This window comes from Dryobates pubescens, chromosome 6, assembly GCF_014839835.1.
Source record: "Dryobates pubescens isolate bDryPub1 chromosome 6, bDryPub1.pri, whole genome shotgun sequence".
Classification (NCBI taxonomy): domain Eukaryota; kingdom Metazoa; phylum Chordata; class Aves; order Piciformes; family Picidae; genus Dryobates; species Dryobates pubescens.
Window position 1 is genome coordinate 8,260,517 of NC_071617.1, and position 26,869 is coordinate 8,287,385.

General features: G+C 44.5%; 1 protein-coding gene across 1 annotated transcript in view; it reads right to left on the minus strand.

Moving 5' to 3' along the window:
- Positions 1–26,869, minus strand: part of RNGTT (RNA guanylyltransferase and 5'-phosphatase) — a 267,297-nt gene that overhangs the window by 81,971 nt on the left and 158,457 nt on the right. The window contains exon 13 of the mRNA XM_054162574.1: positions 2,030–2,130. Coding sequence (XP_054018549.1) covers positions 2,030–2,130 — 101 coding nt within the window. The remainder of the gene's footprint in view (positions 1–2,029; positions 2,131–26,869) is intronic.

Sequence of the window (26,869 nt, forward strand, 5' to 3'; positions counted from 1 at the left end):
AGAGGCCTTGAGCACAAGCCCTATGAGGAGAGGCTGAGGGAGCTGGGGTTGTTTAGCCTGGAGAAGAGGAGGCTCAGGGGAGACCTCATTGCTGTCTATAACTACCTGAAAGGTGGCTGTAGCCAGGAACGGGTTGGTCTCTTCTCTCTAGCAACCAGCACCAGAACAAGGGGACACAGTCTCAAGCTGTGCCAGGGGAAGTTTAGGCTCGAGGTGAGGAGAAAGTTCTTCACCAAGAGAGTCATTCGTCATTGGAATGGGCTGCCCAGGGAGGTGGTGGAGTCACAGTCCCTGGAGGTGTTCAAGGGCGGACTGGACATGGCACTTGGTGCCATGGTTTAGTCATGATGTCTGTGGTGATGGGTTGGACTCGATCTTTGAGGTCTCTTCCAACCTTAGTGATACTGTGATACTGTGAAATGTTTGAGCAGATTTTAGTTATGTCTATGTTTATTATATGTATATTTATTTATAACTGTATTGGATGTCATATTCAAATGTTCATGTATATTCTCTGAAATAGCTGTGTTGTTACTGAGAACAACGTTGTGTTTTCAAATACAAACATCTCAATAGATTCTTCTGACCTCATGCAATGCTCAGAAGTTAGCAGTTGAGTACATTGCGGAGTATGAACTCCATATCCTTACAATAGTTTCTACTCACCAAATGTATTTATTAACATGATGTGCAAATGCCTAAAAGTTAGATGGGCCATTATTAGCACTCTGGAATATGTCAGCAATATATGAATTAATTCTATTGAGCCACCTGTGGCACCAAGAAAAAGAAAAGCTGTCACTTGAAATTAATCCCTAATGTTCAAACATTGAGCAACCTAAAAATCAAGTAACTTCATTTCAAACAAAATCTTTTCCAAGGCAAGCTTTAACCTAGTAACTCAATCTTCCCCTTCCCCTCCCTGGCATAGCTTAACATGGAAATTGCCCCTACTAAATATGCACAGAGACTGAACTAGGCAAACAGTATTTAGAACTGATGCAATGCAAAGCTTTACACATCTTCCCAGATTCAAAGACTGCATGGGGTTGGAAGGGTCCCTCAAAGGTCATCTTGTCCAACCCCTATGCAGTGAGCAGGGACAGCTCCAACTAGATTAGGCTGCCCAGGAGCACATCAAGTCTGATCTTGAATGCCTCCAGTGCTGGGGTCAACCACATCCCTGGGCAGCCTGTTCTAGTATTTTACCTCTCTCATTGTAAAGAACTTCCTCCTTATGTCCAACCTAAATGTACTCTGCTCCAGGCTAAAATCACAGCCCCTCGTCCTATTGCTACAAGCCCTTCTAAAGAGTCCTTCCCCAGGCTTCCTGTAGGTCCCCTTCAAATATTGAAATGTAGTTACAAGTTCTCCCTAAAGCCTTCTTCACTCCAGGCTGAACAGCTCCAATTGATTCAGTCATAGGAAGTGCTCCAGCCTTCTGATCATCTTTGTAGACCTCCTCTGGACCCGCTCAACAAGTCCATGGCTCTTTGTGTGGGAGGCCTCAGAGCTGGACATAGTACTCCAAGTGATGTCTCACCAAAGAGACCCACTAGTACTGATTAAGATTTTAATGGTTTCAAAGGCAGTACCTAAGAATACTGAGTAAAACTGCTTGGTTTTTTTTTTTTCTCTAAGCAAACAAGTGCCTGTTTGTCACTTCTAAACTGGAAGAAAGCTTAGGCTGGTATGACTTTGCATAAAACTAATGAAAACCAGTTACATTATGTAAGAGATTAAGCTAATATAGCCTGTCTGTTATCTGAAAGCATAAGGAGCAGTGCCAAATCCAAAAAGGACTTTTAAAAGAAATTGTATTACACAATTTAATTTCCATTATAAACATCTGCCATTGGTTTCAGTACAGCACTGATCACCACTGTTGCCTATATTTTCAATGAACAAATTCTGCAGAATATAGAAAGGCTTAGCCCTAGGAAATGTCAAGAAATACCAGAGGAGAGATTAAGTGCAAAGGGACATTCACATGAGTGTTATACATTTAAAAAGGGAAGAGATTACATACCCCTCTCCACCAATTCTTGTTATCTTCAGGCGAAAATCCACAGAGTTCAGGCTGGGGGGCTTCCATTTCAAAATATCATCACATCGACCAGGCCTGTATTTCTGAAGCAAATGAAGAAACAGTTTAATTATGCTTATTGTTTTTTGCTGGGTTTAAAAGTTACAATTCAGCATTTCAGACTCTATTAGCTGTCTCAAATGAATTACAATGCTTAGTGACGGAAACGATGAATTCCATTGCCATGGAGGTAGCTGTGCTTCGCTACTTTATTTGCTGCTGCCTTTTAAAACTGCTAAGCCTTGTAGCCAAGCCACTGCATAGCATAAAAAGCTGAGAATGGAAATAAAAATTAGCATACTTCATTATGTCTCCCTGGCTAATGGAAAAGTCCAAGACAGAAAATAAGCAGCAGAGTAACGAATGAAAATGTTGAGATAGATATAGAAATAGCAATAGAAATAGCAATAGATATAGACAGATACAGACATATAGATAGACAGAGGTAAATTAGATACAGATATAGATTGGATATAGATACATAGATATAGCAATAGATAGATATAGATGATACAGATATCAATACAGATAGGCTTCAAATGAGAGAAGAGCAGATTTAGACTGGATGTTAGGACCAAGTTCTTTACTATGAGGATGGTGGAACACTGGAACAGGTTGTCCAGGGAGGCAGTTGAGGCCCATTCCCTGGAGATACTCAAGGTGAGGCTCAACAGGACTCTGAGCAGCCTGATCTAATTGAGGATGTCTCTGCTGACTGTGGGGGAGGTTGGACTAGATGACCTTTGGAGGTCCCTTCCAGCCCAGACCTATATATATATATATGTGTATATATATATACACACACACACACAGATACACATATACACACACACAGATACATATATAAAACATTTATGTGTGTGTATATATAAAAGATACATTGAAAATCATCTCAACATTTCTGAATCATTTCATGAATGATATCTTTATTATCTGAATCATTTCATGAATGATATCTTTATTATCCATGCTGTTGGTTGACACAATATGAAAAAGCCAGCAGTCACCATGCTGCCAACTATCAGGAAGGCCTATCACAATCATGTGTTTTAGAATACATAGAATACATAGAATAAACCAGGTTGGAAGAGACCTTCAAGATCATCGCGTCCAACCCATCAACCAATCCAACACCACCCAAACAACTAACCCACGGCACCAAGCACCCTGTCAAGTCTTCTCCTAAAAACCTCCAGTGATGGCGACTCCACCACCTCCCCAGGCAGCCCATTCCAATGGGCAATCACTCTTTCTGTATAGAACTTTTTTCTAACATCCAGCCTGAACCTCCCCTGGCGCAGCCTGAGACTGTGTCCTCTTGTTCTGGTACTGCTTGCCTGGGAGAAGAGACCAACATCCGACTGTCTACAACCTCCCTTCAGGTAGTTGTAGAGAGTAATAAGGTCACCCCTGAGTTTCCTCTTCTCCAGGCTAAGCAACCCCAGCTCCCTCAGCCTCTCCTCGTAGGGCTTGTGTTCCAAACCCCTCACCAACTTTGTTGCTCTTCTCTGGACTCGTTCCAGCAAGTCAACCTCCTTCCTAAACTGAGGGGCCCAGAACTGGACACAGTACTCGAGGTGCGGCCTAACCAGTGCAGTGTACAGGGGCAAATGAGTTCAGTTATGTAAAGATTGAAGAATATCTTTACCATGAGGGTAGTGGAAAACTGCAACAGGTTGCCCTGGGATATGTTTGAGGCCTCATTCCTCGAGATGTTCAAGGTGAAGCTCAACAGGGCTCCAGGCAACCTGATCTAGTTGAGGATGTCCCCTGCTTACTCCAGAGGGGGTTGGACTAGATGACCTTTGGAGGTCCCTTCCAACCCAAACCATTCTATGATTCTATGATATACAAGGACATAAATAAGGGAATATCTGTTGCTTAAGGGAAAGGGTACACACTTGAACCAAAAGTTGGAAGGAGCAAATTTCTCTTAAATTAGGGCTTTGGTTTCTCATGGATTTTTCCATCATCTGCTTCAGTTTACTACTTTGCTGTTTTGTTCACCCCCAGCTATTAGAGAGATCCAACCTGATCTTTCCCTGCTAGGATATCTTTCATGGCAATGGTGAAGAATTAACATGAATAGGGGAAAAGTAAAAGAGTATCTTTTGGCAATACAGCCATCACCAGCATTACATTGCAGCCACGCTGTGCTAAGTATCTGCAAAATGCAAAGTTTATTGATGATAAAAACTTTACAGTTCTAGACCTGAAGTGACAAAAGCAGATGAAAAGTTTTCTGGTTTCTGATGTAAGAAGAGAAAGTTATTCTGTTCAAAATAACTGCAGCATATCTTGGTTATCATTTGTCAGTGAAAAGATGGTGTGTGACTTCTGCTAGACAGTACGTAAAGGCAAGCTTCACATAACTGAAACCTAAATTAGCTCCAAACATTTTTAGCTGTAGTTCTGCTACACACGACAAAAATAGCCTACTAAAAGCTTCTTCTGGAATTTGAATGTGGCTGGGTAGAGCGCATCACAGTATCACAGTATCACCAAGGTTGAAAAAGACCTCAAAGATCATCAAGTCCAACCTGTCACCACAGACCTCAGGATTAGACCATGGCACCAAGTGCCATGTCCAATCCCCTCTTGAACACCTCCAGGGACAGTGACTCCACCACCTCCCTGGGCAGCACATTCCAATGGCTAACAACTCTCTCAGTGAAGAACTTTCTCCTCACCTCCAGCCTAAACTTCCCCTGGCACAGCTTGAGACTGTGTCCTCTTGTTCTGGTGCTGGTTGCCTGGGAGAAGAGACCAACCCCCTCCTGGCTGCAACCACCCTTCAGGTAGTTGTAGAGGGCAATGAGGTCTCCCCTGATCCTCCTCTTCTCCAGGCTAAACAATCCCAGCTCCCTCAGCCTCTCCTCATAGGGCTTGTACTCGAGGCCTCTCCCCAGCCTTGTTGCCCTTCTCTGGACACATTCAGTGTCTCAATGTCCTTCTTAAACTGAGGGGCCCAGAACTGGACACAGGACTCAAGGTGTGGCCTAACCAATGCAGAGTACAGGGGCACAATGACTTCCCTGCTCCTGCTGGCCACACTATTCTTGATGCAGGCCAGGATGCCACTGGCCTTCTTGGCCACCTGGGCACACTGCTGGCTCATGTTTAGGCAGCTGTCAATCAGCACCCCCAGGTCCCTCTCTGGGAGCTCTCCAGCCACTCCGACCCCAGCCTGTGGTTCTGCATGGGGTTGCTGTGGCCAAAGTGCAGCACCTGGCACTTGGACTTGTTGAATGTCATCCACTTGGATTTGTTGAATGCCATCATGCTGGACTCCGCCCATTTGTCCAGTTGGTCGAGGTCCCCCTGCAGAGCCCTTCTGCCCTCTTAACAGATCAACATCTGCTCCCAACTTGGTGTCATCTGCAAACTTGCTGATGACTGACTCAATCCCCTCATCCAGATCATCTTATGTTGTGTCTTGATTATGGTCCTCAGACTGTTTGAGAGGGAGGGCATCAGGCGTTCTGTTCTGGTTCCTCTTCAGGGCATTAAGGGCAACAAGGCTGGTGAGAGGCCTTGAGCACAAGCCCTATGAGGAGAGGCTGAGGGAGCTGGGATTGTTTAGCCTGGAGAAGAGAAGGATCAGAGGTGACCTCATTGCCCTCTACAACTACCTGAAAGGTGGTTGTAGACAGGAGGGGGTTGGTCTCAGTCTCAGGCTGCGCCAGGGGAGATTCAGGCTGGATGTTAGAAAAAAGTTCTATACAGAAAGAGTGATTGCACATTGGAATGGGCTGCCTGGGGAGGTGGTGGAGTCGCCATCACTGGAGGTTTTTAGGAGAAGACTTGACGGGGTGCTTGGTGCCATGGGTTAGTTGCTTGGGCGGTGTTGGATTGGTTGATGGGTTGGACGCGATGATCTTGAAGGTCTCTTCCAACCTGGTTTATTCTATGTATTCTATGTATTCTATGTCTCTTCTCCCAGGCAACCAGCACCAGAACAAGGGGACACAGTCTCAAGCTGTGCCAGGGGAGGTTTAGACTCGAGGTGAGGAAAAAGTTCTTTACTGAGCGAGTCATTCGTCATTGGAATGTGCTGCCCAGGGAGGTGGTGGAGTCGCCGTCCCTGGAGGTGTTCAAGGGGAGATTGGACGTGGCACTTGGTGCCATGGTCTAGTTGTGAGGTCTGTTGGAATAGATTGGACTTGATGATCCTTGGGGTCTCTTCCAACCTTAGTTACTGTGATACTGTGTGATACTGTGATTATAAACCCATCTCAAATATCTGCAGTAGAGTCATCTCCCCAGCCTTACTATTCTAATCATGTAAGGCTCTGCAGTGAATTTCTCCACAATCTTCTCCTCAACATGTGAATAAAATTTAAATGATTTATCCTTGTCATTGCAACATACAAGAGTTGCTTCTGAAACCTCTTATCTATGCCTGCTCCCCTTCCACATGTTCTATTTTACTCCTTCCCAACTATCACAGAATCATAGAATGCATCAGGTTGGAAGAAATCCTCAAACGTCATCTTGTCCAAACCCCTGCAGCAAGCAGGGACATCTCCAACTAGATCAGGTTGCTCAGGGCCACATCAAGTTTGACTTTGAATGTCTCCAGGGATGGGGGCGTCAACCATATTTCAGGACAACCTATTCCAGTATTTTACTACTCTCATCATAAAGAACTTCCTCCTTATGTCCAAACAAAATCTACCCTGCTCTAGTTTAAAACCATTGCCCCTCATCCTATGATTACAAGCCCTTCTAAACAGTCCTTACTCAGCCTTCCTGTAGGTCCCCTTCAGATATTGCAATGTAGCTGTATGGTGTCCCTGGAGCATTCTCTTCTCCAGTCTGAACAACCCTAACTATCCTAGACTGTCTTCACAGGAGAGGCGCTCCAGCCCTCTGATCATACTCACTGCCCTCCTCTGGGCCCTCTCCATCAGGTACATGTCCTTCCTGTGCTGAGGAATCCAGAGCTGATCACAGTACTCAGGCAAGGTCCCACCAGAGCAGAGTGATGGAATCACCTTTCTTGATCTGATGACCATGCTACTTTTGATACAGCCCAGGATGCAATTTGCCTTCTGGGCTTCAAATGCACATTTCTCTTATCCAGCTTCTCACCCACCAGTACCCCCAAGTCCTTTTCTGCAGGGCTGCTCTCAGTCTCATCATCCCCCAACTTGTATTGATATTGAGGGCTGCCGTGACCCAGGTGCAGGACCTTGCATGTTGCCTTACTGAACTCCATGAGGTTCTCCTGAGCCCATTTCTCTAGCCTGTCTAGGTCCTTCTGGATGGCATCCTGTCCCTCAGTCTTGTCAACCACATCACTCAGGCTGTTATCATCTGCAAACTTGCTGAGGGTGCACTCAGTCTCACTGCCTATACCATCAATGAAACTACTGCACAGCACTGGACCCCTGAGGGACACCACATGTCACCTGTCTCCATCTGAATATCAAGCCATTGACCATCCAGACAATTCCTTATCCACTGAACAGTCTACCCATCAAATCCATATCTATCCACTTTAGACAGAAGGATATTGTAAGGGACCATGTCAAAGGCTTTACAGAAGTCCAGACAGATGACATCCACTGGTCTTCCTATATCCATTCCTGTAGTCACTCCATTGTAGAAAGCCACTAGGTTGGTGAGGCAGGACTTGCCCTTGGAGAAGCCATGCTGGCTGTCTCAAGTCACCTCCCTGTCCTCTAGGAGGATCTGTTCCATGACCTTCCCAGACACAGAGGGGAGGCTGACAGGTCAGTATTTCCTCCTTTTTACCCCTTTTATAGATGTGTGCAATGTTTCCCTTCTCCCAGTTTTCAGAGACTCCAGCTGACTGCCAGGGCTTTTCAAATATAATGGAGAGAGGCTTTGCAATTACAGTAGCCAATTCCTTCAGGACTCTGGGATGCATCTCATCAGGTCCCACTGATTTATGTATATTCAGCTTCCTCAGGTGGTCCCAAATCTTATCTTCCCTTACAGTGAGAGGGACTTCACCCACTTGGTCCTCACCTAGTGATCCATCAACTCAGGAGGGGTGGGGAGCAAGACTGCCAGTGAAGACTGAGACAAAAAAAGTTACTGAGTATCTCAGCCTTGTCCTCATGTTTCATCTAGCTGAAAATTGTCCCTTGGAAAGCAACTTTCTTCAGTGGTCCCTCACATCTGGAACTCATGACAAATCAAACATCCTTTTTGTTTTTTTCACTCAAATGAGAAAATCAATTAAGATGTAGTGTGATACTAAAGTTACAAAAGCGTGTATATCCTTCTTCTCTTCCTACCCTACCTTCCCCTTCATACTAATTCTCTGCTGTAACATCAGCAGGTATTTGAAAACGTTGATTGCCTGTACACCTTCCCCAAATGGGATGGTTGTCAATCACACATAAGCCCTAAAATCATATATTGAGCTCTGTGTGACATAGCCTCTAATTTACTGACTTGCAATAATCTCCTGAGCAAGACTGCTGGAGTGTTTACAGTGATGGATTTATTAATACGCTCTTGAGCAATCAAATTCTTTTTAAGCAGGAGGTCATGTTTTAGAGACCTTATGACTAGACTCAATCTAATTGACTTTACAAAAAAAAAATCTCAGATGATTTAATACATGGCTCCAAACCATCCTTTTACACATAATTCCAGAGGAAACAGAGAGAGGCTAATCATCTTGAAGACAGAGGAAATTTTTGCTGGTCGCAATCAAAACCCACCACGTATTTTGTAACTTTGGATTGCTTCTGCATTCATAAGTACGAAATATTTCTTCCCAACCATGAACAAGAGCCTGACTTTCTGGAGGAATCATAGGATCTACAAGGTTGGAAAAGACCTCAAAGATCATCAAGTCCAACCTGTCACCACAGACCTCATGACTACTAGACCATGGCACCAAGTGTCACGTCCAGTCTCCTCTTGAACACCTCCAGGGATAGTGACTCAATCACTTCCCTGGGCAGCACATTCCAATGGCTAACAACTCTCTCTGTGAAGAACTTTCTCCTCACCATGAGCCTAAACTTCCCCTGGTGCAGCTTGAAACTGTGTCCTATTGTTCTGGTGCTGGTTGCCTGGGAGAAGAGACCAACCCCCTCCTGGCTACAACTACCCTTCAGGTAGATGTAGACAGCAATAAGGTCTCCCCTGAGCCTCCTCTTCTCCAGGAACAGATAACAGGATGGAAACATATCCCATTTTCACAGAATCACAGAATTTCAGGGGCTGGAAGGGACCTTGAAAGATCATCCAGTCCAACCCCCCTACCAGAGCAGGATCACCTAGAGCAGATCACACAGGAACACATCCAGGCAGGTTTTGAATATCTCCAGAGAGGCAGACTCCACAACCCCCCTGGGCAGCCTGTTCCAGTGTTCTGTCACCCTTAAAGTGAAAACATTTTTCCTTTTGTTCCCATGGAACCTCCTATGCCTCAACTTCCACCCATTGCCCTTTATCCTGTCATTGGGCATCACAGAGCAGAGCCTGGCTCCATCCTCTTGGCACTCAACCTTTGCATATTTATAAACATTAATGAGGTCACCCCTGAGTCTCCTCTTCTCCAAGCTAAATAGACTCAGCTCCCTGAAAACTGAACAACAAGATTTCTTCAGAGAAAATCTGAAGGCCTTTAAGGGAGGACCACAGGCTTCTTTCAGTATTGCAGACTCTCTCCTATTTCTATTGACTTCAATCTGAAATACAAACCCTGAAAACACTGGCTGCTCCTTTAGGAAATTAATTCTTATTGGCAAGAGAAGAACAAGGCAGCGTCTCTGAGTCATGGCACTGAAATCCTGAGGAAGAACTGCATCCAATCTATATAGAACAAGCTGAGAATGGCCTAACCAGAGCTCTCCCATGGTGCCTCTGACAACAGCCAAAAGCAAGTGCTCAGGGAAGGTAAAAGACAGGACAATCACATGCAATATTTTCTACTGTTTTCTGAGAGACTATCCATTCCCAAGCTCAGAGGCTTCCCAACTAGTGAATTTTGGCTTGCCCTGCATGAGCTCATGGAGCTCCCCACAGTAAGACCATGTAAACCTCTACTGGCATGTTTCCCAAGCTTCTATATGCATGGAAATCCACTCAGCTCAGAGGCTACCATTTCACATGTGCAGTTACAATTTTTTTTTCTCTACATACTCTACCTCAAAGTTTGTGTGCTGGTTTATTGCTCAGACATCAGTCTTATGAGCACTTCCTATAATTCTCCAGATTTAGCACCAGCCTTTACTGATCCAGAAAGAAAACATCACTTTACAGTTCATAATTTTTCCAACTGGCTTCTCCACAGTCCATGTGACTCCCCTCCCTGGTGAGGACTGAGCCATCCCTTGACTCCTACTTTTTAACTAATTCCTTATCTGGGCAAGAACCCTTTTAAGTCTCACATGTGATTTATTTTCTTCAAGAGTTTCCTCAGAAACTGTCAGAGGCTTCCTGGCTTTTCTCAGCAGGGACTACCAGACTCAAATGATTTTTGATCTCTTGGTTAGAGAGGCATCTAATTTTCCCCAACTTTATCATGTTTACTGAGGTATGAACTACTGTATTCCTTATTATGGTTTCTACTCCTTTGTCCAGTACAGACATCTTACTGGCCTTACTTCTTGCCTAATCTTCTGTGCCACCTGCCCCCATCCTCAGTTTTTCAGCTGCACTGTATTTTCAATCCTCATGTGTTGGGGCACTAACTCCATGTAGGACCTACTGCTTTTTCTGAGACTGAGAAGTTACACCCTCCTAAAAGTCATTTAAGAAACCAGCTTCACAACAGGCAGGAACAATTATTCCAAGATCATTAATGAAAAAGCAATGTTTTGACAGGATATATCTGCATACCTGTAACTGCACTGCTGGATTCACAATTTTGGCACAAGTTTAATGATAAAATTAATTGGCTGGCTCGCTTGAAGGTGATTGGGGGAGGATTTGTTCTTTCAAATGGAGTTATCTTTCTTGCTTTTACCTCTAGAATCAGCATAGTGTGAAGCAAGCCTCAGGTATTAATACAAATAAGAAAAATGAGGAAAAATTATCTCTACCACATTCAAGGCCTACAAGAAGGCTGGGGAGGGACTTCTCGGGATACCAGGTAGTGACAGGACTAGGGGGAATGGAATGAAGCTGGAAGTGGGGAGATTCAAGCTGGAGGTGAGGAGGAAGTTCTTCACCATGAGAGTGGTGAAGCCCTGGAATGGGTTGCCTAGGGAGGTGGTTGAGGCCCTGTCCCTGGAGGTGTTTAAGCCCAGGCTGGATGAGGCTCTGGACCAGCCTGATCTAGTGTGAGGTGTCCCTGCCCACGGCAGGGGGATTGGAACTAGATGATCCTTGTGGTACCAACCCTGACTGATACTATGATACTATGATAAGATGGTGAAAGAGATCTTGCCTAAAAAACAACCATAAAATACACTTTTGACTATTACATTGAATTTTGACCACTGCCAAACAGCACCATTCTCACTTCACAGCAGCTTTGTTAACACTGATCACCTGGTAAAGTTAACAGGTAATTTAATCCTACCTTCCCAAATTAGGAAGGCTTAGATAAGCAATGAGACTTCAAAGCTTTTATCAAGAGTAAGTTTTACAGCCCCCAATCTGCTTCTGTTACCACAAAAGTCATGGAAATTTAGCTTAAAATGAGAATTCAGCCAAAGGCCAAATTAACAATCCCTGAGAAAGAGATTCCTTTCTGCACTGAGTGCACACGACACAGCAGTAGTAAGTTCTTGAGTTTGAATACTAAGTGCTAAATCAATTTCTTTAAACATGAGCTGGAGCCAAAAAAGAACTCTGGTTGTTAAGTACGTGAAAACTTCACCTTTGATGAATCACTGCATACTGCAGACCTGTTCTGCCTCAAGTTATTCTCTATTCTAATTCCAAAACAAAATGTGAAGCAATCTGTCTGAGATCAAACTACTCCCTAGCATTTTAAATATAGCATGCGTAGCAATGATATCCTCACCGCCACCCCGCAACGACTATGCACGCACAGAACTACTTCTAAGACATATTGGTCCCATTGCATCTCAGATACAGAGTTCATGCTTCTGTCTGAAACCTTTCAAGCTAGTCAAACCACAGCAATTAGAACTCCACATCAAAAATGTACACCAACATATCAAACGCTATGTCTAACAGCTTTACCGGCTTGGATTCGACCTCCTGAAGTCCCTTCCAACCTAAATTATTCTGTAAAGCTGTCATCGCTCTTTGGGCACTTGTTCTTTTAGCAGCCATGATGGCTGCACTTACACATTTTAGCTTGCAAAAACAATGTGCCTTGGAAGGCAAATCCTCCTGTTATTGCTGCTCATCACACGTTAGCGGAGGCAGCTGGGCAGCTCTGGGGCATGCAAGCTGGGTCCCATTTGCATAAAACCAAACTTGACACTTCAGGGACACACGAATGCACTTCACAGTATCACAGTATCACCAAGGTGGGAAGAGACCTCAAAGATCATCAAGTCCAAACTGTCACCACAGACCTCAGGACTAAACCATGGCACCAAGTGCCACGTCCAGTCCCCCCTTGAACACCTCCAGGGATGGTGACTCCACCACCTCCCTGGGCAGCACATTCCAGTGCCTAAGAACTCTCTAGGTGAAGAACTTTCTCCTCACCTCGAGCCTAAACCTCCCCTGGCACAGCTTGAAACTGTGTCCCCTTGTTCTGGTGCTGGTTGCCTGGGAGAAGAGACCAGCCCCTTCCTGGCTACAATCTCCCTTCAGGTAGATGTAAACAGCAATAAGGTCACCCCTGAGCCTCCTCTTCTCCAGGCTAAACAATCCCAGCTCCTCCAGCCTCTCCTCACAGGGCTTGTGCTCAAGGCCTCTCCCCAGCCTTGTTGCCCTTCTCTGGACACGTTCAGTGTCTCAATGTCTTTCCTAAACTGGGAGCCCCAGAACTGGACACAGGACTCAAGGTGTGGCCTAACCAGTGCAGAGTACAGGGGCACAATGACTTCCCTGCTCCTACTGGCCACACTATTCCTAATGCAGGCCAGGATGCCATTGGCCTTCTTGGCCACCTGGGCACACTGCTGGCTCATGTTTAGGCGGGTGTCAATCAGCACCCCCAGGTCCCTCTCTGTTTGGCAGCTCTCCAGCCACTCTGACCCCAGCCTGTAGCTCTGCATGGGGTTGCTGTGTACTTCATGGTACAGCCACTGAGACCAAGGCAAAGGCTCTACCATTGCAATGCTACCCAGCATGATGGGTAGCACAGATGAACCTGTGTTGTGAAGACACCCTGCAGCACCTCAGAAATAATGGTATCAGGGCCTTCAGGTTGGCTACAAACTCCAAGTCCTCAATCTTTTACAAATTTGCTACTCACTCAGTGTCAACCAGGAGCACTATCAACCACAGTTCACCTTAGCTCAAGAGGAAGGCCAGGGGACAACAAATGTGTCAAGAAGTAGCATGGCAAATGTACCCTTATTATGGAGATATTGAACTTCAGGTTAGAGCACAATAATGAACCTAAAACTCAGGTGCACACCCAGCACCTTGGGATACAAAATCATCACTGAAGAGAGCCCAGCAGCATCCCTCACCAATTCCTAAGCTCATACTCATCTCCACAGGCTCAAGTGGGTCCATTAAAGACATGGGTAGGGTTTTTTTGCTAGATCCTGATGGTCTAAGCTGGCAGGGCAAGCTGAAGTTTCACTGATCATTCTGAATACCAATTCTCCTGCACTGTTCCAAAAGTACTAAGTCTAGCTGCCCTCTTCTTCAAGTTGCCCACAGAAGGAATAACTATTTTTGCCTCTCTCTCCAGATCAAGAGGAAGATTGCCCCCCAGAGAAGAAAGCTCTGTTATAGGAACTTGCACTGGCACATTTCCTGTTAGTTGCAGATACTCCTCTCACACAGGTTTTGGTTTTGCCTGAAGCCATGTTTTCCAGGTACTTCATTCAACGGTGAACTTCAGGGGCACCAGGAATGTTAGAAGCCCATAGTGAGGATGAAGCTTCACTCCAAACAGCTGTCTTCATACAGGATAGACTGTGCTGCTTAGTATTTCATAGGAGGAAGAGTGGGGTTAGTTTCTCAGACAGCATTCTGGGCATGCAGTCTGGCTGTGGGGTGTTGTTGACTCACCATGAAGACAGCCACCTGGAAGACTGAGTAAGTCTAGATAAAACAAATGGTTCATTTCTCCTAGTGACTGAAAAGGAAGAGGTGGTAAGATGACCAAGAGAGAAGTTAGTGCCTCATCAAGAGAAGGTTTCCTTGACAAGGGTGCCTCACTATCCTACAAAGCCAGCTCTTCCTTCCTAACTTCTATTAAGCATCATTCTCCTGGAGGGAAGCAGCAGCTAACACAGACCACCTTACATTTTCCTTCCTCCATTATCTTCCCTAACTCCTTCCACCTCCAAATGACAGAGAGACAGAAAATAACCCAGCTCCTTCTTTTGTCCCAGACACCACAGTGCTGCTGCTTGTCAGCTCTAATTTTGTCTCAGTCAAGGGGTCAGACCTAGCCCTGCAAGGTATCCAGAGGAGTGCTAAGCTGGTAGCCACAGGCACACACTAGTTTAGAAAAAAAGTTATAAGAAGGGCACAGAAAACCTTCCCAAATCAGGCAGGATTTGTTTGACCCAGAGCTTGACCCAGAGCCATGGCAAGTTGACTACCACTAGGGAATGAGGGTGGATGAGGGTAGGAGGGAAGGGGGTTAACCAAGACAGCTGCTGGGAATCTACTGAAGTTCTTTTAAACCATCAAACCTAATTTGCTGCATTAGACACAACACTTGCATTTAACCACACTGAATATGCAATAAGCTCCAATTAAGTATCCTTGAATGTGAAGTATAAGCATTAAATATAAATCTTTACATCTCTAATAATTTTAAGTTGCAAAGAAGTTAGCTTGCTTTTTCACATTTTAACTACAAGAACAAACAGCAGTCATGACACAACTGACATTCAGATGTCTAGTCAAATGTATTTACCAAGATGAAGACATCTGAAGTATCTCAAAAACATTCTAGAGTGCTTCAGGTTCACAAACAGCAAGAAATATTTGTTCTGCTGTAGAATCCACCCATTTCTATTACCAGTATTGTTCTGTGTTTTAATTAAGTTCTTTGCAAGCAACTTTGTATTAAACATGATGCTAAAGCTTTCACTTGAAAGGAAAAGTTAACTACTGCTAACCTATAATAACAATAAATCTGCTCCTCTTTCCCACTCAAAATAATGGTTAAATTGAGCTCTCTGAAGAGCTCTACTTAATTGAGGTCTCTTAATATCCACAGGGCTACTGTCACCCTACCCAGGCTTGCATTCAGCTGTGTAAACATAAAGACAGAATGATTAATCAAAATGTGGTTTTATTTCCATGCACTACAGACTCTGGATCATTTTAAAGAACCAAAAGTATTGATCATAATCTATTATTTCAGGCCAGACCCTACAGAGGGATGAATCAATGAAACAGAAGCTGCTAATACTGTTGACAGATTATGTGAATATGTCACACCAGAGGATCAGGAAACCAAAAGATGAAAGACAATGATTGACTTAATTGTATATTCATAGATCTTTAAGGCTGCAAACAATTATTGGGCTCATTGAGTCAGCTCTGTTGCACACAGGACACAGAAACTGGAATGAGAATGTTTATATAAGCTTGTAATTCTTATTCAAATCAAAGCACATCTTTATGAAAGATACCAAGTGAATGCAGAAATCACAACATGCATCTATGTTATGAAGAGAGACTGAAGGAGCTGGGGCTCTTTATTTTGGAGAAGAGGAGACTTCATGTTTATAAATACGTGAGTGCCAAGGGGATGGAGCCAGGCTCTCCTAGGTGATGCCCAATGACAGGACAAGAGGCAATGGGTGGAAATTGAGTATAGGCAGACCCATGGAAACATAAGGAAACATTTTTTTCACTGTGAAGGTGAGAGAACACTGCAACAGGCTGCCCAGAGGGGTTGTGGAGTCTCCCTCTCTGGAGATGAGTATCTTCAAGACTCGCTGGGATGCATTCCTGTGTGACCTGGTCTAGGTGATCCTGCTCTGGCAGGGGGTTGGACTGGATGATCTTTTGAGATCCCTTCCAGCCCCAAACATTCTGTGATTCTGTGATCTAGGGAGGTTACCATGGCTATTTATTGCAGCTGTGCTTACAAACATGTGCTCATATCTACACTTTTTCTCCTTAATGCCTTCCTGAAGCCCCACTGTCTATGGAATTACTTCCCTTTTTAAAGAACAGATGACTAAATAGAATAGAATAGAACAGAATAGAATAGACCAGACCAGGTTGGAAGAGACCTTCAAGATCATCATGTCCAACCCATCAACCAATCCAACCCATCTAAACAACTAACCCATGGCACCAAGCAGCCCATCAAGTCTCCTTCTGAACACCTCCAATGATGGCGACTCCACCACCTCCCCAGGCAGCACATTCCAATGGGCAATCACTCCCTCTGTGTAGAACTTCCTCCTAACATCCAGCCTAAACCTCCCCTGGCACAGCTTGAGACTGTGTCCTCTTGTTCTGGTACTGGCTGCCTGGGAGAAGAGACCAACATCCGTCTGTCCACAACCTCCCTTCAGGTAGTTGTAGACAGCAATAAGGTCATCCCTGAGTCTCCTCCTCTCCAGGCTAAGCAACCCCAGCTCCCTCAGCCTCTCCTCACAGGGCTTGTGTTCCAAACCCCTCACCAACTTTGTTGCTCTTCTCTGGACTCATTCCAGCAAGTCAACATCCTTCCTAAACTGAGGGGCCCAGAACTGGACACAGTATTCAAGGTGTGGCCTAACCAGTGCAGTGTACAGGGGCAGAATGACCTCCCTGCTCCTGCTGGCCACACTGTTCCTGATGCAGGCCAGGATACCATTGTCTGGTTACTAAGGATACTAAGTCTGGTTCTCACTGCATAGATAATTTTCCAGTTGGCTAATGTACACATCTTCATAGTGTAATGTCACAAAAGCCTTTGGAAGAGTAGGCAACAGAACTGAACCTACTATTGCAATATTCTCTTCACTGCTTGTGTATACAAGTTTACATAAACCCATAAAAGTTTCTGTGTGTTTGGTGTTCTTCTGCATTACAATGAAAGTTGGTTGATAACTTGCTGAAATAGTCCTTTTCAGATTCATACTTTTATCCTGGACTTAATACATTTGCTCCTAGACAGACACTCCACATTTGGCTGTATTTAAGCACCACCACAAGACCAAATGATCTTTAAGGAAAACAAGCAGTCTGGAGAAGAGAAGGCTCTGAGGTGGCCTAATTGTGGCCTTCCAGTATCTGAAGGGGGCCTACAAGAAGGCTGGGGAGGGACTTGTCAGGATATCAGGTAGTGATAGGACTAGGGGGAATGGGATGAAGCTGGAGGTGGGGAGATTCAGGCTGGAGGTGAGGAGGAAGTTCTTCCCCATGAGAGTGGTGAAGCCCTGGAATGGGTTGTCCAGGGAGGTGGTTGGGGCGCCGTCCCTGGAGGTGTTTAAGATGAGGCTGGATGAGGCTGTGACCAGCCTGATCTAGTGTGGGGTGTCCCTGCCCATGGCAGGGGGGTTGGAACTAGATGATCCTTGTGGTCCATTCCAACCCTGACTGATACTATGATACTACTATGATACTAAGCAAGCATGCTGAAAAGGTCAGAAACCGTAACATGACCATAAGTGCATACACACAACAGCATTTCAAGTGCTACCGTTAAAACCCTTCATTGTGACAGGTTTTTGTCAGCCACAAAATAAAAAGGAAAGGAAAAAAAGGAAGAAGAAAAAAACCTTGAACACAAGACAGTAAAATCTATTTGTGGAAATATTACCCCATCAGCAGTTAATCTGTCACTCTTAGCTTCTATAAGTATTCTGCATTCTGTCCCTTCCAACTTCCTTTCCCAGTTCCAACACCTGCTCCCCAAACCACCTATACAAACACTTACATTGTCCCCGTATTCCTGGCAGACCATCCCTGCAATACCCCCTGTTCTTCCCCAAGGATTCTACTTTCTCTTCTTGGTAGAAAGCCAAGCAAAGGGGAATGTGGCACCAGAGGTGTCTTAGTCATTGATGAATAAATGTGATTAATGCTTGTCCTTGTTGTATTTTGAGCAGGAGAGAGAGAACAGGAAGAAGTGGATATACTACTCCGATCATGGGCCCACAAAACTCCCTGGCCAAGAAGATAAATTAGAGCTTTTCTTATTGAAGTTTGAGACAAAGGAGTTTTTTGAGAAGATTGCTTTGTTAGGAGGTGAAGGGAAACTATATTGTAGCACTATGGCATTTATGGTGTTTGGTGGTGAATCAGCTTCAGAGATTATCCATCATACACAGAGGCAAAGCTACTTTGCATGCATGCTGATGATCTAGGAGACAAAGGAGAGTAAGATCCAAGAGTAAAAAGCCTCCAGGCTCAAAAATAAGGTGTGTGATTAAAAAGACTAATGCCCAGAAAAACTGACTAAATTAATCCATTGATCTGGAGTGGGGAAATGGAAAAAGCATCAGTACAATGCTATCTACTGAGACCAAATATTATCAGACAAAGATTATTGTTTGCTCTTGCATTAAACCATCATTTTGGCTATTTAAAATATATCCAGGCTGGCCAAATTGGTTATTTATCACACACCAAAATCTTTACAGAGGTCAAGGTATGCCAGATACATTTCACAGGATCACAGGATGTTAGGGGTTGGAAGGGACCCAAAGAGATCATCAACTCCAATGCCCCTGCCAGAGCAGGATCATACAATCTAGCTCAGGTCACAGAGGAGCGCATCCACACGGGCCTTCTCTCCAGAGAAGGAGACTCCACAAACTCTCTGGGCAGCCTGTTCCAGTGCTCTGTGACCCTTGAAGTATAAAGAAGTTCTCCCTAGTGTTGAGGTGGAACCTGCTGCGCTGCAGCTTACATCCATTGCTCTTTGTCCTATCACAGGGAGCAAGTGAGCAGAGCCTGTCCCCTCTCCCCTGACCCCCAGCCCTCAGATATTTACAAACATTTAGTAAATTCCATCTAAGTCTTCTCTTTTCCAGACTAAAAAGCCCCAGGTCCCTCAGCCTCTCCTCATAAGGCAGTGCTCCACTCCCCTAATCATCCTTGTAGCCCTCCACTGGACCCTCTCCAGCAGATCCCTGACCCTCTTAAACTGGGGAGCCTATAACTGAACAGTACTGAAGATGAGGTCTCACCAGGGCAGAGTAGGGGGGGAGGAGAACCTCCCTCAATCTGCTGGACACGCTCTTCTTAATGCACCCCAGGATCCCACTGGCCTTCTTGGCTATCCATGCTGTCCCATGGATAACTTGTTATCCACCAGGACTCCCAGGTCCCTCTCCACAGGGCTGCAGATCACTTCCCACACCTCACAGGAAGAAAGTGAACTCAGAATTATTTTTTACCGGAGTCTGAGCATGTGAAGGGGCTCTGGGGATCCCACATACACTGGCCTCACCAGTTTTTACCTGGATACACTCTTTCACTACCATCCCTGTCTTCATGTCCTGCCCTTCTCCAGCATCTCCTTCCTAGGACAACTATCGTACCGCTCACAGAGTACTACTTTGCCATCCATGGTGTACACCCAAAACCTTCAAAGCAGGTTCACAAAGGAACAGCTGAATCACAGAGGGAAAAACAACCTCATTAAAACCTACACCATAATTCTGCAGCTTAGAGAAGACTATTTAGCCTTGTAAGAGCTAATGAGACTAATGTGAGCTAACCATGACGGTTAAGGATGGGAACTTTTCGAATCATTTCCAATTAGAAAAGTTAACTGTGATTGCTCCCCAGAAAAAGCATTATTCCTGCAACAGTTTGGAGAAATCCAGTCATACTAGCAAAATGTTTGATACCTGTGAACCCAGTTGAGACCAATTATTTAGATCTCTAGAATATCTTTTATTAAAAAGAAGCAACTGATGTTTTTGATTGCATAGGAAAAGCTTTTCACATGCAGGGCTTTCAAGCCCACAAAAGTGTTTTAGGCAGCTGCCACTGAACTGAATGCTTAAGTGCTCATTATTTCTGAAGGTTGAAAAACAGACTTGGGGGCTTAAAATACGCATTTAGTGGAAGCACAAAACAATTATAAGAAGGCAGAGAGACTATGAGATGCTAAAGCTGAAGCATAAACAGTATTGGTTGACTAAGTTTTGAGATTCTGGAGAATTCAGAAGCATCTAAGAAATTTCTGTTAAGGAATGTAATACATATCATAGTATCAGTCAGGGTTGGAAGGGACCACAAGGGTCATCTAGTTCCAACCCCCTTGCCATGGGCAGGGACACCCCACACTAGATCAGCCTGGCCAGAGCCTCATCCAGCCTGGGCTTAAACACCTCCAGGGACGGCGCCCCAACCACCTCCCTGGACAACCCATGCCAGGGCTTCACCACTCTCATGGGGAAGAACTTCCTCCTCACGTCCAGCCTGAATCTCCCCACCTCCAGCTTCATTCCATTTCCCCTAGTCCTATCACTACCTGAGATCCTGACAAGTCCCTCCCCAGCTTTCTTGTAGGCTTCAGATACTGGAAGGCCACAATTAGGTCACCTTGGAGCCTTCTCTTCTCCAGACTGAACAGCCCCAACTCCTTCAGTCTGTCCTCATAGGACATGAATTTGCATGCTTCAATCCTTGCTCTTCCCAGCTAAAGTACTTAGTCTAAGAGGGACCTTGACCGACTGGAACTTTGACAAATGCAGGTGAGCAATGGAAAGATGTACCATATATATATTGTGTTGATGTTGAGCTGCTGGAGCAGGTCCAGAGGAGAGCGTTGAGACTGGTGAGGGGGCTGGAGGCAAAGTTGTAGGAGGAGAGGCTGAGGGAGCTGGGGTTGTTCAGCCCAGAGAAGCAGAGGCTTAGAGGGGACCTTGTCACTCTCTGTGACTGCCTAAAAGGAAGCTGTAGTCAGGTGGGGGTCAGGCTCTTCCAGGCAACTTGGGACAGGACAAGAGGGCATGGCCTGAAGCTGCACCAGGCGGGGTTTAGGTTTGATATTAGGAAGCACTTCCTCACAGAAAGGCTGATTAGGAACTGAGATGGGCTGCCCAGGGAGGTGGTGGAGTTGCCATCACTGAAGGTCTTTAAGAAAAGATGGGATGTGGCACTTGGTGGCATGGTTTAGCTGATGTGGTGCTCAGACTGCTCGGAAGAGACCTTCAGGATCATCCAGCCCAGCCTTCATCCCAGCAGGCATGACTTGGAGGTGTGAGTAGCTAAGTACTTCTGAGAGTGATCAGGCTAAGAGAAATTCCTGGGTAAGCATCAGTACTTTCCAAATGCGTTTTCATAGCCATCTCAGCAGGACTTACGGGAATGAAATACACTTTTCTGGTCCACCTCCTGCACCTCGCTAGCCTCTGGAGGTCTGTCACTTTGTGGTTGTCAAAGGCACCTAGCCTCTAGACCATCACAATAGCTGACAGAAACCAGAAGATTCTAATCTGAATGGAAAACACCTAAGGACAGGAAATGGCTGCAAAGTTTGTATCACTCCAAAACAACTGCAAACACTTTCCAGCTTCATGCAAACTATTTACACATCTTGTATCAAGCCATTCACCCAGCACAACCTGCAACTCTGGATAGAGAGCCATGATGTCCTAACTAAAAGATCATACACACACACACACACAAAAGGCCAAAATTCTTCCCTTTCAAGATCTCCTTTAAGTTAAAGAAAATAACAAATGCTACTTTTAATGCTTAGCATTCTAAATTACTGAATCTGAACAACTGAGATTGAACACAGCCAAGTGCTGGGTTCTACACATTGGCCACAACAACCCCATGAGGTGCTACAGGCTGGGGTCAGAGTGGCTGGAGAGAGACCAGGCAGAAAGGGACCTGGGGGTACTGGTTGATAGTAGGCTGAACATGAGCCAGTAGTATGCCCAGGTGGCCAAGAAGGCCAATGACATCCTGGGGTGGATCAGGAACAGTGTGGCCAGCAGGAACAAGGAGGTCATTCTGCCCCTCTACTCAGCACTGGTTAGGCCACACCTTGAGTCCTGTGTCCAGTTCTGGGCCCCTCAGTTTGGGAAAGATGTTGAGGTGCTGGAACATGTCCAGAGAAGAACAACAAAGCTGGGGAGGGGTTTGGAGCACAGCCCTGTGAGGAGAGGCTGAGGGAGCTGGGGTTGCTTAGCCTGGACAAGAGAAGACTCGGGGGAGACTTTATTGCTGTCTACAACTACCTGAAGGGAGGTTGTAGCCAGGTGGGGGTTGGTCTCTTCTCCCAGGCAACCAGCACCAGAACAAGAGGACACAGTCTGAAGCTGCACCAGGGGAGGTTTAGGCTGGATGTTAGGAAGAAGTTCTTCACTGAAAGAGTGATTGGTCATTGGAATGGGCTGCCCAGGGAGGTGGTGGAGTCACCGTCACTGGAGATGTTTAGGAAGAGAGTGGATGGGGCACTTGGTACTATGGTTTAGTTGATTACATGGTGTTGGGTGATAGGTTGAACTCAATGAACTCACAGGTCTTTTCCAACATGGTTAATTCTATTCTATTCTATTCTATTCCATTCCATTCCATTCCATTCCATTCCATTCCATTCCAATAAGTCCTCACTAACCAGCAGCTTTTTGCCTGGTTCAGTAATTTGATCAGAATACAGAATCACACTGATGCTCAATAAATATTTGATCAGCTTGAAAATAAGGCTGTTAATGAATTCCAAATATTATACAATGTAAAGTCACACCACAGAAAGCAACTCTGTAGACAACAGACAACAGACTGTGGACAATGGAGACTTGAAGAGACGGGTAAAAGACAGGTTCCTTGGCTAAACTCAAATAACTTAGTGTCCACAATTAAGTCCACTCCTGATAGCAAAGTTTTAAGGAACTCATTACTTGACAGTGAAGACACCACACTGCTTTAACTTCATACAGTCAAACAAATTTGGGTCAATTTTTCCATTCTTAACACTTTAAAAAGTGAAATAAGGACCATTAAAATTAACATGGGTTCTAAGACACAGTGACTTTGGGCTATTCTGGTAATATTTTTCCTTTAGAGAGCTAAAGGACTAACGAGAATGATAGTTTTTAATGCATTAGTATTGGGTTAGCCAGAAGTAGTAGTTTTTATTGCAAAAATGTTACTGTACCATGATTTGTCCCCTATGAAAATGTGGCTCAAAGCTGTATGAAGTAGAAAGGAAGTGGCTATAATTAAAATTTCTTCTGACATATTAGGGGCTTAACTGCAACAGCAGACTGCAAAGCAAAACATGCTACTACTACGCACTCATTTAAAGAGTGTTAGATTATGGTTTGTGCTCAGGATTGTAACATTTGAATGCAAATCAGGTTTGGAAGGTTAACCTGCATGCAGAAATTAATCTGTTAATATTTTAATAGGTATTTTTCAAATGCTTTTATGAAAAGTGCCTCTGAACTTCAAGTTAATACAATATTTATATTGGACTTCTTAGGTAATTATTAGGCTAAATGTCTTCTGCTTTGCACTTTAATTTAGCTTTATACCTCCAGCTTCATTAAACATCTTGTTTCACAACTACACTAATAGCTTTTCTCAATATCCCATTAAGCAAGGAGAAAAATATGAGGAAATTTTCTTCATAACTGATGTCATTTACATATTAATCCTATTAATATTTGATAAATCAAGTTCAGTTCACAGCCAAATATCCATGTTTATAGACATCTGAACGTAGCAGCCACAAAATTACTCATTGCTCTTTCCTGCCCTTCCCCCTCCCAAGCACATTACATTAAACAGCAGAAGCCTGTTTTCCATCACTTCATTTTGTATTTGTCCTTTCACTTAATATTATGATCTGGAACTAGAACCCACAACAATTCATCTGGTGCAAACCCAAAAAGGTCAATGGCTGCAATTTGTTAGCTAATATATATATGGTCCACAATGGACCAATCAACTGCTGTCTGCTTTCAATTCTGAATTCTATTTTAGGCAATTTAAGGTAACTGTTGAAAAGCCAAATGCTCCTATACTGTGGACAAAAGACACTTCCTGACTATAGTCCCTGCAGACAAAGGAACCTGGAGAGCCTGAAGAGGAGGCTCAGAGGAGACCTTATTGCTATCTACAACTACCTGAATGGAGGTTGTAGCCAGGTGGGGGTTGGTCTCTTCTCCCAGGCAACCAGCACCAGAACAAGAGGACACAGTCTCAAGCTGTGCCAGGGGAGGTTTAGGCTTGAGGTGAGGAGAAAGTTCTTCACAGAGAGAGTTGTTAGCCATTGGAATGGGCTGCCCAGGGGTGTAGTGGAGTCACTGTCCCTGGAGGTGTTCAAGAGGGGATTGGATGTGGCACTTGGTGCCATGGTTTAGTAGTCATGAGGTGTTGGGTGACAGGTTGGACTCGATGATCTTTGAGGTCTTTTCCAACCTTGTTGATTCTATGATGCTCCACAGTGGACACTTAAGACATGAGATTTATATTGCTCTTGATTATTTCATAATTTTTCTTATTTTTCACCATCAAACATGTGCTGTGTAAGATAAGTGCAGAGTCCTGCATCTGGGAAGGAATACTAAGTTGCACCTGTTCAGGCTGGGAGGTGATCTGCTCGAGAGCAGCCCTGTGGAGAAGGACTTGGAAGTCCTGGTGGATAAGTTATCCATGGGACAACAATGTGCCCTTGTGGCCAAGAAGGCCAATGGGATCCTGGGGTGCATTAAGAAGAGTGTGTCCAGCAGATCAAGGGAGGTTCTCCTCCCACTCTACTCTGCCCTGGTGATTGCCCACCTGGAATATTGTGTCCAGTTCTGGGCTCCCCAGTTCAGGAGGGACAGGGATCTATTTGAGTGAGTCCAACAGAGGGCTGCAAGGATGATTTAAGGGACTGGAGCACTGCCTTATGAAGAAAGGCTGAGAGACCTGGGGCTTTTTAGTCTAGAGAGGAGAAGACTGAGAGAGGATCTAATAAATATCTGAGGGCTGGGTGTCAAGAAGGAAGGGACAGCCTCTTCTCACTTGTGCCCTGTGATAGAACAAGAGACAATTGATGGAAACTACAGCACAGGAAGTTCCACCTCAACATGAGGAAGAACTTCTTTACCGTAAGGATCATGGAGCAGTGGAACAGGCTTCCCAGAGAGGTTGTAGAGTCTCCTCTGGAGACTTTCAAGACCCATCTGGATGCCTTCCTGTGTTGGACTCAAAGATCTCAAGAGGTCCCTTTCAAACCCTACCATCCTGTGATCCATTGGTCCTGCAGCCCTCTGCAGTGACAAGCTGCAGGCCAAACAGTGCAAGGAAGAAGCAATTTTAATTCCATTTAATTAGCTGATGTATACTGGTGTACTGCTTGAAATTTAGGAAACAACATAGGGAAAAGCCTTTGCACAACTGTATTTCTAGCTACCATGAGAATGCTCAGCTGATGCTCTCTGTGTGTACAACAAATAACCTTTTATAAGCTATTCTACTGTTGGTAACTTCAATCTTTAAATGTTAATATTCTCCTACCATTGTATGTTTCGAATGACTCTATCCAAATTCATCTCCAGAGGGCTAAGACACTACCTCTTAACTGACAGCTACAGAAGTTGCTGACAAAGGAGGAAAGGGTGAGTCTGAAGCAAATTGCTGGAAGAACCAAGATAAAAGCTTCTCCTGCTCCTTTTTTCCCCTTTACACTCCTAAAGTTATGCTTATTATTCTTCTAGCCTACTGACCAAACAAATTTCTGAAAGAGTGTTAGGGAGATCATCTTCCTTTCACACTTTTACTGTGGAAAAAATCCTCAGTTGCCAGAAACCAAGGATGTTGGAGAACATAGTAATTTTCATTGCATAAAGTGCTAAGTACAGTTGCTCCATTGGATCACTTGCTTTATGAACCTTACACTTCATGTCCCTTTGCATGTTTAAAGTTTTGTATGTATCAGCCTAAATCTTCTCTCACTTCTCAAAGCTTTGTGGCCCAAATTTCTCTCCAACTTCTGTCCTTTGATTTTTACTACCTCTGTCCCAATTCAAGCTTAAGTGTAGTCACTTAAATTTACACCAGAGAGGGAACTCAGTCTCTCAGAGGACTTATGGCTTTGTAGATGGCTAGTTTGTGATCAAAGGCTGCTAGAAATCTCGCAGAAGTTGAGTTGGATCAGCAGGAAGTATTCAGTGCTTGAAGTCTGACAGCAGAAACATCCCCAGCATAACAAAAGAATTTCCATGAACAGAGCAGCAGTGCTCTGGGCTGGCTGACTCACTATGATAATCTGATTTGGAAGTTGGGTCATTTATCAGCATTAAAGACCACATTTGCAGGAGCTACAACCCGTAAATTTAAGGCTTCATCATAACATTGGCTTTGTTGACATTTTTCTTAAGCTATGATGAAAAGCAGTATCCCAGGAATAATATTGCAGCAAATCACCTTATCTCTCAAGAAGATTACGGAAAAACTACCAATCCCGAACAGAAGGATGCAAAAATACATCCCAAAATACTTCTTGAGGAATGGCAAGCTTGGAAAACAGAACAAAGCCTTACAGCAAGAAGCGAACAATGGCCTGCAGCTTCAAGCTAATCTGAACACAAGGAGAAACGCACAAGTACAAACTAAGAAATGGCAGCAAGCTGGTCTCAGACGTAGTCTAATTTCTCTTTTTAATTCCAGAGCTAAAAAGCCCCTAGAGCTGAGCAGATATGCATGAAAGATGATGCACAGAACTGCCAGCAGGATTTTTTTCCCTACATGTTGCCAAACGCCAGTTACACAAAATTGTCATCAAGGGCCAGCTTATTACATTTTGCAGGGCTACAAATCTCC